Genomic DNA, 15632 nt, shown 5'->3' with positions numbered 1-15632 from the left:
AATCACTAGATGTTTATTATACGTTTTTTACAATTATGTGTTTTATGGTCATTATTTGTATTTGTATTATTCTTCTTAACATAATGTTTATACTAGTATTCTGATTTAATTTTGTCACTGCAGCTCTATGAAGTAAACTATGCAACTAAAATTTAACTGTTTAATCTAACCCAGATATTTATTCTACTTAGACAAAATAATAAAGTCGTCTGATCACCAAGATACAATCTACAAGCTGACATTTTAACAATTTCGTAAAAAATAAGAACTCTAAAAATCAAACACAAAATGTTATTTCCAAACCATATGGTAGACCATCAGTGACACAATTATATGAACGTTCGTCATTTTAAAAACATTATCGTGTCCATAAAAAATCAGGCATTTAGTATGTGTCTGTGCATGTTTTTCTTAATTGTAAAATTTGTCTTAAGATACGTATTTACACATATAACATACTATATTACATATATGTTTCTTCTTACATCTTACAAAATATAATATTGCTTCAAATATCTCGTAATATTCACAAATAATCATGAACCTGCAGCATCAAACGTTTTTACAAAAGATCTGCAAAAAGAATATCTATATATCAACATGCTAGTGATCCAGTTTTTTTTTTTAACAAACATATTACCAAACATTCAAATTAATATAATAAGATGATAATTGAAACAGAAATAAAATAGTATTATGAAATAATTATAGTACTAAGAGTAATTGTGAGTGATGTCAAAACAAGAATTCAGTGTATAAAAATAAGGTTTTAGTGTTTAAAGATACAAAACCAAAATTCTGCCGGGAATTATACAGGACTGAAATATTAATTGGCAGTAAATTTAATCATAAATGTACTTTGCTTGGAAAGCATACTGAGTGAAGTTTTTGTTTGCAATGTAATAATGGTAACATGTAAGTCCACATATTACTTAAGCGAAATAAGGCCAGTTGTACAATATGACCCCTGAAACTGTTACAATTTTAGCAAACTTGGAAAAGGTCATTAACATGACTCTTTATGCCAAATATTTGAAATATAGCATGGTATATGTCAGTAGAACTTTTAACTTAATACGTTTATATAAATAAAATATTTTTCCCATGGTAAGGATGTATTTTGACCCTAGAATAGTAATTAAGACAAACTTGGTATATGGACATAACAATGCCTTGAGACTTGCCCTGCTAAGCTTTCTGGTAATACTCAATGTTTTTGTTGCAAAATTTTCCAGAGAAGAAGTTTTTGAAGAAGCTCTTCATGCAAGGAAAATCTTGCTTTGTTTTAATGTTATTGGTCTAATGGTATTGATGAAGTTTGAAACTCAAGTTAACGATGTGAAACGGACAACGGACACAGTGCGGTCACCATAGTTCACGCCGAGGTGATCTTAAATCACAGGCAGTGTATATATAAAAAACAGTAACATATTTTACGGTGTAACTTCCGAATTCCGGAACTTCTAAAATCCGGAAACTTCTGAAAACCGAACATTTTTCAGGGTCCCAAAATTTCTCCTTCTGTTTTATATATTATTAAAACTTCTGAATTATGGAACTTCTAAATTCTGAATTCCGAACAATTTTCTGGTAAAATTTGGGTTATATTAATGGAAATTTACTTCCAAAATCCGGAAATGAAAAGGTGTGAAGAAATATAATACTTGACTTGTGATTGCAAAATCTTCAAAATGTCAGTATCTTCTAATTATCAATTTTAACCATGTTTCTTGACACCTGTTAGAATCACAACCTGTCAAGCATGTCAAAAACTTGATTATGGTGAAGTGTGAAAATTTAAAGACTGTGAAGTATAATGGGATTAAAAACAAAGATTAATAGCTGGTACTACATGAAATATACTAAAGGATAAATTGTGATAATTAACATTATGCTATTGTATCAACAAATTCAGTTATAGATAGCAAAGATATTAAATATAGTATAAACTTTTTTAAAAGTCCTATAATTTTGCCATTTCATGAATTTAATCAGCTTTATAATATTTTTCATCATGCCTTTCTTAAACAATTGATGTTTAGTGTTTCTACTAATTATTCCGAACTTCTGAATTCCGGAAATTTCCAAATTCCGAACGTTTTGGCTAGTCTCATAGGTGTTCGGTTTTCAGAAGTTACACTGTATAAGTAAAAAATAGTCAATTTGTGCTGTCCCTTTTTCAATTCTTATCATATTTCCGTATGGCACATACTATATATTAAATAGAAACACATCACTGATAAAAATACTAAAAAGTGATCCACAAATAAAAAGTAAAACATGACTCCTTTCAAGCAAATAACAAAAACATTTGATCAAGAATATTTTTCTAATATTAATTAAAACAAATGTATATTCCTGGACGATATAAAAATGTATCATGATAAAATACAAAAGAAAATGTATTTCTTAACACAGTTACGTAATCTGTAAAACAAATAATGATTATCTTCTTGCCCTTTTCATGCATTCACCATGCTTATGACTCGAGTGTAGGACAAAAGCCCCCCCCCCCGGACAAAAGCCCCCCTTCTAAAAATGACAAGGTGGACAAAAGCCCCCCCCCCATGAAATTTTCAAATAGGACAAAAGCCCCCCCCCATCAAAAATACAGGTAGGACAAAAGCCCCCATCTTTTTCACCCGCACAGGTGCTCAAATTCATCAAAGTTCACACAAACTTTTAAATTAAAATTAAAAGAATTTGTTTTAATGTTTATTTATAATGTATATTTGGAGTGATAACAAAGTTTATGATAACAGATTAAATAATGCATGCATGCGATACCGAATTCATAGATTTTCATATACACAACAAGGGTCAGAAGAGTAGTAATGTTTAATCACTTTTGCAAAGGGATCAAATTAATATCCTTAGCACTTTGTCACCTTCATGTGATGTCCATACATATCTTTAAAAACACATAAAAAAACACAACTTTAATACACTATATGTAATTACATTGACTATGGGGGGGGGGCTTTTGTCCTACTTTTACTTTTTTATGGGGGGGCTTTTGTCCTATGTGTAAATTTCATGGGGGGGGGGCTTTTGTCCACCTTGTCATTTTTAGACGGGGGGGCTTTCGTCCGGGGGGCTTTTGTCCGTATCCCTTATGGAGTGTTTCTTTATAACAAACATACTACCAAACATTCAAATTAGTATAACAAGCAAATTCGTTGAATTTATATCCCCCGCCGAGTACTGGTTATTTTTAACACAACAACTGAAGACATAAGGCTTTATTTATATATTAATCATGGCATAAACAGTAATGTTCTTTGAACTTGATAAATATTCAGGGCAATAACAGAGCCATAACTTTGTATTAAATAGTAAAATCTGGAAATGCCAATGAGATGTATGCATACTGCATAACTAATCAAGGGCCATAAATCTGAGTTATAAGTATATGACCAGAACAATGCGACTATATGCACATCTCCTCTTAGTATCCCATAAAGTTTCATGGGCAATAACACAGCCATAACTTTGTGTTAAATAGTAATATCTGGAAATGCCAATGAGATGTATGCATACTGCATAACTAATCAAGGGCCATAAATCTGAGTTATAAGTATATGACCCTAACAAGGCGACAATATGCGCATCTCCTCTTGGTATTGAAGGTTCCAATAAAGTTTCATTGAATTCCAGCTAGCAGTTGCAGAGAAGTAGCGCGGAAACAAATATTTTTCTATATGCATACTGCATAACTAATCAAGGGCCATAACTCTGAGTTAAAGTGTCTGACCGGAACAAGGCGACGATATGCGCATCTCCTCTTGGTATCAAAGGTTCCCATAAAGTTTCATTGAATTCCAGCCAGCAGTTGCAGAGAAGTAGCGCGGAAACGATTTTTGCTCTATATGCATACTGCATAACTAATCAAGGGCCATAACTCTGAGTTAAAGTGTCTGACCGGAACAAGGCGACGATATGCGCATCTCCTCTTGGTATCAAAGGTTCCCATAAAGTTTTGTTGAATTCCAGCCAGTAGTTGCAGAGAAGTAGCGCGGAAACGATTTTTTCTCTATATGCATACTGCATAACTAATCAAGGGCCATAACTCTGGGTTAAAGTGTCTGACCGTAACAAGGCAACGACATACGCATCTCCTCTTGGTATTGAAGGTTCCCATAAAGTTTCGTTGAATTCCAGCCAGTAGTTGCAGAGAAGTAGCACGGAAACGATATTTACTCTATATGCATACTGCATAACTAATCAAAGGCCATAACTCTTAGTTAAAGTGTCTGACCGGAACAAGCCGACGATATGCGCATCTTCTCTTAGTATTGAAGGTTCCCATAAAGTTTCGTTGAATTCCAGCCAGTAGTTGCAGAGAAGTAGCGCGGAAACGATTTTTACTCCATATGCATACTCCATAACTAATCAAGGGCTATAACTCTGAGTTAAAGTGTCTGACCGGAACAAGACGACGATATGCGCATCTCCTCTTAGTATTGAAGGTTCCCATAAAGTTTTGTTGAATTCCAGCCAGCAGTTGCAGAGAAGTAGCGCGGAAACGATTTTTTTCTCTATATGCATACTGCATAACTAATCAAGGGCCATAACTCTGAGTTAAAGTGTCTGACCGTAGCAAGGCAACGATATGCGCATCTCCTCTTGGTATTGATAATTCCCATAAAGTTTTGTTGAATTCCAGCTAGTAGTTGCAGAGAACTAGTCCAGAAACGAAATTCAGACGGACAGATTGACGGAAGGACGGACGGACAACGCCATAACTATATCCCCCTCCCGATGGAATCGGGAGGGGGATAATAATTACAAAAACAATAATAAAAAAGTTAATAAACATATTTTAAATGTTAAGGCAATAAAAATCATGGTAAAATTGAGAAAATAAGAATCCCTCAAATAGTTCAAAACGGCAGAATTGATATGCAGGATATGTTGCAGGCTCGGTTTGATTGAGTCTGTTCATGGACGGAACTATTAAGTTTAACTACCACGCCCCTAGCACCGGCTTGAGCAGAATTCAACATTGAACATGAAAAGGCAAAATTTTGAATTTAGAAACATCCGCATGATATCAAAACAAGGTTTTAGTGTATCAAATAAGGATTTAGTGTATGAAAATGCAAAATTGCAATAACATAAACATTCTGTATGGAATTACTGTCATATAGAAAACCAACAATAATCACTATCAGCAAATGCAATTGATACCCAAATCAATATATTTACCAAATTTATATAATAAAGGTTGACAAAAGCAAGATAAAAATGAATGTTTAATGCAGAAAACTAAAATGCCTGTGATTAAAATGCATAGCAACATTGGAATGGCCATAGTATGAAAAGGCTCTTGGTATGCAAATAATGCTTTAAAATAATAACATTCAACTGACGAAAAAAAAACTTTCTGAAGTCATTTTTTATTTTATTGTTTTTCTTTAACAAATGTATGTACGAGATTCGTCATTTAGTTTTTTTCATTGTAGTGTTGTGCAGCCGAATAATAATACAATTTATTTATTAAAAAAAATTGTGCAGCCGAATAATAATAAAATTCATTTCCAAAAAAAAAAGTAAATATGCATAATAATTTTCTTTTAAACACAAATATTTATATATATATAATCATTTTCTAAAAGGTCATATTTTCAAAACAAAATTGGTAAAATTTCAAATATGTTAAGTTACAAATAGTATATATTTCTAAAACAAATGTCAAATTTAAAATTATGTAACTGGAAGATTAAAATGCGACTTTTCCTCTTTGTCCAATCAACTGTGTGCTAAAAGTTTTATAATATATAGGTAATAAGGTCAATTAAGCTGTCTGTACTTATCATGTTGTTAAACCTTATGACTGATAAAATATCCAGGTAATAATTGTTGTTATAAATTCTATGTTGCTATGTTACATTATTTTGTATTTAAACCTGATTGGTCATTTTGTTATTTTAAGACACAAAAATGTTAAAATTCTATTGGTCAGTTTAAAACAAAATCAATTTTAAAAATATTGTAAAAATACGGTAGAATCCCTACTAAAGACCACCTCGGATTTAAGACCACCCCGCTTTTAAGACCAGATTTTAAAAGAACGGAATTTTCTGTTCTTTATGCCAATGGTTACATGATCCAGAATTAAGACCAGCTCACTTATCCACATTTAAGACCAACAAATTCAGTCCCAATTCCTTATTTTGTTCTTTATTTGACCTCACTATTGAGACCACTGATATTAAAATTAACACCTTCCTCGATCTTAAATGTGTTGTTATGTTGTTATTATCTGCTTGATTGCTCTTAGTCATGACACTTGATTACACAAGGTGTCAAAAACTGTTATTTATGGGATATTAAATGAAAAAAGGTGAGAATGTTAATTTAATAGTGGTTTAATGTTGCTTTATGCACATTTGTTTTGTGAAGAAATAAAGTCTGATATGATATGTGAATTATGTACCTCATACAATAATTATTATTGAAATCAGAACAAAGAAAATTTGATATTAAATTTCTTCAGAAATATGTTTTCTTCCCATCAGATGTAACATTATAAAATATATACTTTTATATTGTATTTGCAGGTAAAGATACATATTGTTTGTTCATACAAAATGACTAAAATAGGCCTTATATAGGCTGTCATATCGTGTGTAAGCAATTATAAGAATATCCACAATTAAGACCACCCCGCAATAAAGACCACTTTGGTCCAGTCCCGATGGTGGTCTTAATTGAGGGTTTTTACTGTACATGTAAAAAATTTAGGGACAGTTAGATTTTAAATTTCCAAGTGATAACGTTGTGGCTCTCCACTAGAAATAATTGTTACTGTTTTTAATATTAATTTGTAAACATCAGAATAACCTGTGTATATGTTATATATTATCTGTGGTATTCCACTAAAAAAAACATTAAAATATAAAACGAAACATTGTGTTGTAATTCAATCCACCTTCAGTAGAACCTATAATTTAGCGCATAACAGTATCCCTGTGTTTGATCTTACCCAGGGAAGTATTTTCCTTAAAACGACAGAAAAAAGCCATCTTTACACCCAGTTGCAGTCTACAAGCTAACCTTTTAACAATATCGTACGTACAGTAATTTCTTTTTAAAGGGTTATATGTGTTTCGAAAAACTGGTAGCGTATAAGTGAAACAAGTAAATGAACGTTTATCATTATTATGCATTAAAGGAATTCAGACATTTAGTATTTCTTCTCTGCAGTTACTTTCCTTGAATTGTAGAAATGTTGAACGTTTATTTTATTTTATTTATCAACAGTTTATATCATGCATTTCTCTGTTAAATTTTAGAATTATAAAATTGTTTGAAAACTAGAACTGTGTCCAAAGGTATGAAGTATTTGTAAAATTGTTTCATTTGTAAAATTGTTTCAAAGGTTTTTACTTGAAAAACACTGATGTCAGCCGAAAGGACAGATGGACGGTCTGAAATACAGATACCTACTATTGTCCTTATGATATATAGTTATATGACATAGAGAAATAGTGATTATTTCAAATCTATATATATCCCAGAAATACACAATACAACACAAAAATTTAAAGATAGAAATTGTTTTAGTATTTCGTATCTTCTTTTATAAGTTAAGCATCATCCAATTTGTTATTGTAAGTTGATTCCACATCATTTTTTACTTTAATTTGTAATATTTAAAAACAGATTGCAAAGAAAAAAATCCTGAAAAAATAAATGGTAAAATAAGCAGCAATATCTATCAACAAGTGCTATTGATGCCATAACCACTGTTCATTATCAAAAGAAATTGTATATGATTAACCGAAAGACAACTTTAAAGTGGCAATAGTATAAAGCGATTGTGAAGTAGCGTATGAAACTGATCAAAAATTAAAGAGCAAGTGTTTTTATTGTGTAGGAAGGGCACTTAGCTTTTTGCAAGCAGTAAAAATTGATTGTCATACATAATTACAAAAGTGTGCTCCTAAACTTTGTCACAATTGCTATCATTACTTGTCAAAAATCACTGAAAATGTATATATTTCATATCAGAGTAACATTATATATATGGAAAACAAGAAATCATTTTCTAATGGTTCAAATTATAAATACACACATCATTGATAATTATTTTTACTACAACAATAGAGACATAATCATAAAAATATAAAGAACATAAACCCTATCAAAAGTATATTCCTGTGTATCAAAAATAAACGACAAATACACATGTATCACACACAAAAAAAATACAAAAAAATAAGTAATTTTATTTATTCTTGAAAAAAAATATGTTTTAAAAGAATATCACAAAATAGTACCATCACATGTCAAATATCAATTTAAGAAAGTATCAATCCGAAGAATAATACCTGCATTTCCATTACAAGTATATACTAGCGTACTCATGCCAACGGTTTACCACTTAGCCATCACATTTCTTTCATAATTAACTAATTGGTTCCACGTTAATGTGCTAACAAATAGTTTTCTGATTAAGTATGCATATTGTTTGTTTAATAATTCCCTAGTTAAACTAGAAATGTGTCCTAAGGACACGGATACCCCAACACTCCACGGTGTTGTCAATTTTCTGACTAAAGATAAAATATTTTTTGTGCTACACGCGACATTAATTGAAAATTTCAAATCGTTTACTATGTCAATGACAAACACTTTATAAGTGTGCATAACTTCATACACTTCAAACACTTTTTAAGCTACACATTGAAAATTGTAATACATACCAAGTAAAGTGTAATAACTCTAAAAAAATACTGCATATATACACAAATCAAATCACAGGTATAAGCTTCACATGCAAAAAATGTTCCATGGCTAAAGGTCAAACACTCTTTGCCTAATTGCCCTAGGCGCAACACGAGATGAAATTGCAAGGACAACCACTCTACAAATAATGAATAAATCCCAACACAACACACAATTTCACATGTTGATCAATATTTCATTTAAGTTTCAAGACTCCATGTCAAGTCAGTTTTGGGGTACGCGCGAAACAAGTTGACAACTGCATATTTTACCGAGTCAAATTTTAAGATCAGGTCAATTACTCTACAATTTATGAAATATATACAATCAAACACCTAGATGTTCAACTACAAAATTTAATTATCTGTTATCAACGCTCTAATACTCCTAAAACTCTTGTTAAATCTTCGCAATTTTTTGAAATCAATAATGCTCTACGTCTTAGTTCTTCTATTACCATGTGTGCGCTTCTGGGTTCTGCCAAATTATATGGACTTGGCATTTTTATTTCTTTTAATACATTCCAAATTGGCGTTACGAATGTCGTTTTCATTTGATCAACACGTCCAGTCAGAATACCCAGTGCCATTAGTTCTTTGTTTTCGTTTGTAACAAACACCATTGCACCAGAATCACCAGAGTCAGAAAATTGTCCATAGTCATCGCGTATTTGTATCTGGTCGGTCAGTAGATATGTACTTTTTCTTTTCTTTGTCTTTGCGTTCCTTCCTTCGGTGAAAAAATGTCCATCAATTTGAAATTTACGTGACGAACCGAAACAGTGAACAATTCCTGAAGTGAGTTTTGATTTGAATCCATACTTGACAACCTGGCTATAATCTTTCATTTGCTTCGAGTTCTGTATAACAGATCTTGGGTCATATCGTAATGTTTGAGAGAGCAAATCATCTTGAAATAAAGAAATTTTAAGTTATTTATATAAAATTTGGTTTCATTTAATTCATATTATGATTTGTTCATTTAGATAAATGTAAAAACAAATGATAACCTAAATGGTCCTCTGGCATCATTTTAAGGACAAAATTAACAAAAATGCTAATAACCGACGTTATACTTTTTGAATGAATCGAATCATTTAGATAAATGTAAAAACAAAAGGTAACCTGTATGGTGCCCTGACATCATTTAAAGGAGGAAAACTAACAAAAATGCCTTTAAACCAACGTTATACTTTTCGAATGAATCGACCATGTCATTCAATCAATGGCTTAATCTTTTTAATTATGTTTATTAAAGTAATTTAAACATTCATAGTATATATACATGTAAGATTTTTTTTTAATTTTACCTATAAAAGGAGGTCTTTTTCCAATCATTTCCTCAGCATCTGCAAAAATATCTGGAAATGAAGGTGTCTTCGGTTTACGACTTTCCGCAATTTTAACAAACGCAATGTCCATACCGCCTTTATTTTCGTTTCCTTTAAATAACCTTACATCACATACTTCTCCACATATGTCTGGTTGCATAGGCTGGAAACACTGAATTTTAGACAGTGACTGCACACTTATTTGTCTGTTGTAGAATTTATCAAACTCTTCGACAGATAACAATACATGTGAACAAGTAATTGCACACAGACCATGGTCAGGATGATCAATAAAGCCTCCTAGCGTGCCCCCATCAGGTACCTTTCGTGATTCTATTCGACAACCAATCTTCAAATCTTCATGCCTATCAGATGGGCCAGCAGTAGCAATTGCATACTGACATTCTCTTACATCAGTCTTAAAAACGGTATCCTTGTCGTATTCTAGGTGCAAAGGTAAAGGGTCTTCGCCGACGGGAACATAACCTTTAGCTTCAACATAAAGAACTATACAAGTTGTGTGTTCAGGATCTTGAAGTGTTCGCAATTTTACCGGACTAAGAGATGTGCCTATGAGGTTGCTATGAGATTCCATTAAGCCAGGAGACTTAATGCGCAAGCATTCATTTGCTTCATAAAATCTGTCTTTGATTTGGTATCCGTACAATTTTTCGGTTTTCATTTCTTCATTTGTCTGCTCATCATGTTTCTCTATAACATGAAAGTTATATTGGCAGTCGATCTTGATTGGTTCTGAAGTTGTTTGTATCAAAAAAATGATTTTCTGACCGGGATCACCATGCTTGTAGCAACCTTTAACATTTTCAATGCTTTCATTTGTTACCATCAAATGATTTTCGATCTTTCGGCATATACCTTTGAGTAATTCCCTACCTTCACTGTCATCAGTGAAATTGTCAAACGCCAGTTGCAATTCTTCTTGATTCGGAAGATAGTCGTCGTTAAGCAGTTTTTTGGCTGCATTGACATCTTTTTCCCGTACATATTTTGCCCAATCATTCCAATTGTATTCTTTTCCTATGTTTTTGAAATATAAATTCATAAAATTTTTCATCTTTTTTTACGCCTTTAATTCAAAAAAATGACGAACACACAGAAAATGACACAAGACACTCAAAAGCAAACATAACTTGATAATAATTATTGCAGTGTAAGTTGTAACTTTGAATTCCAAGAAATGGTATCGGAAACAAAACGCAGCGGTTGAATTTATAATTAAGATTAACAAAGTCTTACATGTTATTTTTATGTAAAAGACAATAAATAAATAATGGCCACGCTCTAGCATTCATCTGTTTTGATGTGATTGTATAATAAAAACAGGGCAAACTTTTAGTCAAAAAATGAAAAGAAAGAAATATATTCATCCGCGAATAATATATATTAGAAACAAAAGTGTAAAATATTTAAAACATTTTTAAATATTTCTTCCACAATACTATTATATCATTTGTAGCAATAAAGGCAAAGTTGCAATCCAAAAATGCGTTTCAGTGACTCATCTCATTAACAAAACTAAAACACAACTTTTAGTACTTTTTGCAACATATAATATCAAAACTATTTGAGCAAGTACCTTGACGATGCAAAGGAGATTCTCGGATTTCTGGTTTTAGAACAACGATCGGGTCTTCCATCAAGATATGACAAAAATGCAGTTTCCATTCCTTCAAAATTGACTGGTCAGTTATAATGACAACATCTACCACATCACTATTATCCTCAGCGGTGGTTGACTCGGCGATGTTATCCATTATAGAAACCATGTTTTTTCCTTTCTCAGAATCAAATGTGTCCGTGCCGAATGGATGAAGAAATACAACTAGCTTTGCATCTTTGATATCAATTTGTTTCCAGTCATTGGAGCTGGTAATAAGGAAACAATTGCTTGAGTCATACGTCCTGCTTTTAATGGCAGATATTGCTGTTTGAAGATAGAAACCATTGTCATTTCCCGACACGACCACCAGATGACTATTTTCAAGTTTCGTTTTGATTTTCTCTGCCTCCTGCGGCGGTTGAAATTTACTGACGTATTCGTTCTTCAGAAATGATGCAAGGTTTTCTAGTTGGAAGAAAATAATCTTATCAATAGCAAATACAATAATTATTTATCATGGTACTGACAAGGTTAACAAGACCTATACCAAATGATTTGCCAATGAAACCACTTACAGGTAAAATGTTCATTTCCTGCTGTTCGTTTTAATCCGTGCCTCTCCGCGATACATTCAAGTAAAACAGAACTTTATCAAATAAATGAAATGAAAGAGTAAAAGTTATCTACTCATCACATGCAGAAAAGATTAGAAAAAAAATTAAGTAAATTTTCACTGTTCAAAAATGGTACCATAGTAGCAATTAAAGAGAAAGTTGCAACGTAGAAACTCCTAATACTGCGTTTAAGTGGATTAATTTATTCACAAATTTAAAAACACACTTATTTAGTAATTTTGGAAATAGACAATTTTAAAATGCATTTATTATGATAGATATATACAACTAAAATAAATCAAATACCTTCAAAACGATGCAAAGGAGAGTCTTCAGTTTCTGGTTTTAGAACAACGATCGGCTCTTCAACCATAGAATGACTAAAATGCAGTTTCCATTCCTTTAATATCGACTTATCAGTTATAATGACAACATCTATCACATCATCATTATCCTTTGCAGTAGTTGACTTGACGATGTTATCCATAATAGAAAACATGGCTTTTCCTTTCTCGGAATCAAATTTGTCCTTGCCGAATGGATGAAGAAATACAACTAGCTTTGCATCTTTGATATCAATTTGTTTCCAGTCATTGGAGCTGGCAATGAGGAAACAATTGCTTGAGCCATACTTCCTGCTTTTAATAGCAGATATTGCTGTTTGAAGATAGAGATCTTTGTCATTTCCCGACACGACTACCAGGTGACTATTTTCAAGTTTCGTTTTGATTTCCTCTGCCTCCGGTGGCGGTTGAAAATTACTGACGTCGTATTCATACTTCAAAAATGATGCAAGGTTTTCTGGTTGAAAGAAAATCATCTAATCAATTATATCAAATACAACAATTATTTTGCAAACTTCTTTATTATGGTACTGATAAATTTAACATAACCTATACAAAAGACAAAAATAACCAATTTTCATTTGCCAATGGAAACCACTTACGGGTCACATGTTCATTTTCTGTTGTTCCTTTAAATCCCTACCTCGCGATAAATTAAATCAAAATCAAATGAATGAAGTGAATTAGATACAGTCATCTGCACATTACAAACAGTAAAAGATTTGAAAGAATTTTAAATAAATTTTTCACTGTACAATAATGATATCATTTGTAGAAATTAAAGACAAAGTTGCATCGTAGAAATCATTTTGCATACTCAATTATCATGGTACTGATAAGTTTAAAATGACCTATACAAAAAAAATAACCGATGTTGATTTGCCAATGGAATCCATTTACGAGTAAAATGTTCATTTCCTGCTGTTCGTTTTAATCCGTGCCTCTCCGCGATACATTGAAGTAAAACAGAACTTTATCAAATAAATAAAATGAAAGAGTAAAAGTCATCTACGCATCACATGCAGAAAAGATTCGAAAGAAATTTAAGTAAATTTTCACTGTACAAAAATGGTATCATTATCAGTAGCAGTTAAAGAGAAAGTTGCAACGTAGAAACTCCTACTCATAAAAAGTGGATCAAGTTATTCACAAACATAAAAACATACTTGTTTAGTTATTTTGGAAATAGTCAATTTTAAAATGCATTTATTATGATAGATATATAAAACTTAAATAAATCAAATACCTTCAAAATGATGCAAAGGAGAGTTTTCAGGCTCTGGTTTTAGAACAACGATCGGATCTTCTACCATGGAATGGCTAAAATGCAGTTTCCATTCCTTCAAAAGTGCCTGGTCAGTTATAATGACAACATCTACCACATCATTATTATCCTTAGCGGTGGTTGACTCGACGATGTTATCCATTATAGAAAACATGTTTTTTCCTTTTTCAGAATCAAATGTGTCCGTGCCGAATGGATGAAGAAATACAACTAGTTTTGCATCTTTGATATCAATTTGTTTCCAGTCATTGGAGCTGGCAATAAGGAAACAATTGCTTGAGTCATACTTCCTGCTTTTAATGGCAGATATTGCTGTTTGAAGATAGAAACCATTGTCATTTCCCGACACGACCGCCAGATGACCATTTTCAAGTTTCATTTTGATTTTCTCTGCCTCCTGCGGCGGTTGAAATTTACTGATGTATTCGTTCTTCAGAAATGATGCAAGGTTTTCTAGTTGGAAGAAAATAATCTTATCAATAGCAAATACAATAATTATTTATCATGGTACTGACAAGGTTAACAAGACCTATACCAAATGATTTGCCAATGAAACCACTTACAGGTAAAATGTTCATTTCCTGCTGTTCGTTTTAATCCGTGCCTCTCCGCGATACATTCAAGTAAAACAGAACTTTATCAAATAAATGAAATGAAAGAGTAAAAGTTATCTACTCATCACGTGCAGAAAAGATTAGAAAAAAAATTAAGTAAATTTTCACTGTTCAAAAATGGTACCATAGTAGCAATTAAAGAGAAAGTTGCAACGTAGAAACTCCTATTACTGCGTTTAAGTGGATTAATTTATTCACAAATTTAAAAACACACTTATTTAGTAATTTTGGAAATAGACAATTTTAAAATGCACTTATTATGATAGATATATACAACTAAAATAAATCAAATACCTTCAAAACGATGCAAAGGAGAGTCTTCAGTTTCTGGTTTTAGAACAACGATCGGCTCTTCAACCATAGAATGACTAAAATGCAGTTTCCATTCCTTTAATATCGACTTATCAGTTATAATGACAACATCTATCACATCATCATTATCCTTTGCAGTAGTTGACTTGACGATGTTATCCATAATAGAAAACATGGCTTTTCCTTTCTCGGAATCAAATTTGTCCTTGCCGAATGGATGAAGAAATACAAATAGCTTTGCATCTTTGATATCAATTTGTTTCCAGTCATTGGAGCTGGCAATGAGGAAACAATTGCTTGAGCCATACTTCCTGCTTTTAATAGCAGATATTGCTGTTTGAAGATAGAGATCTTTGTCATTTCCCGACACGACTACCAGGTGACTATTTTCAAGTTTCGTTTTGATTTCCTCTGCCTCCGGTGGCGGTTGAAAATTACTGTCGTCGTATTCATTCTTCAAAAATGATGCAAGGTTTTCTGGTTGAAAGAAAATCATCTAATCAATTATATCAAATACAACAATTATTTTGCAAACTTCTTTATTATGGTACTGATAAATTTAACATAACCTATACAAAAGACAAAAATAACCAATTTTCATTTGCCAATGGAAACCACTTACGGGTCACATGTTCATTTTCTGTTGTTCCTTTAAATCCCTACCTCGCGATAAATTAAATCAAAATCAAATGAATGAAGTGAATTAGATACAGTCATCTGCACATTACAAACAGTAAAAGATTTGAAAGAATTTTAAATAAATTTTTCACTGTACAAAA

General features: G+C 32.0%; 1 protein-coding gene across 1 annotated transcript; it reads right to left on the bottom strand.

Annotated features, from left to right (window-relative positions):
- Positions 1–8948: 8948 nt before the first annotated feature.
- LOC132716802 (uncharacterized) lies at positions 8949–15349 on the bottom strand. The gene is made up of 6 exons (XM_060700135.1): positions 14836–15349; positions 13889–14380; positions 12605–13099; positions 11661–12149; positions 10043–11101; positions 8949–9642 (listed from the first exon to the last, which is right to left on the bottom strand). The coding sequence occupies exons 1-6, from the start codon at positions 15347–15349 to the stop codon at positions 9104–9106; spliced, it is 3588 nt and encodes a 1195-aa protein (XP_060556118.1). The 3' UTR covers positions 8949–9103.
- Positions 15350–15632: the final 283 nt, after the last annotated feature.

This window comes from Ruditapes philippinarum, unplaced genomic scaffold (assembly GCF_026571515.1).
Source record: "Ruditapes philippinarum isolate M1 unplaced genomic scaffold, ASM2657151v2 ctg8121_1_1_1_1, whole genome shotgun sequence".
NCBI lineage: Eukaryota > Metazoa > Mollusca > Bivalvia > Venerida > Veneridae > Ruditapes > Ruditapes philippinarum.
This window is presented reverse-complemented; position numbering and strand designations above follow the sequence as displayed.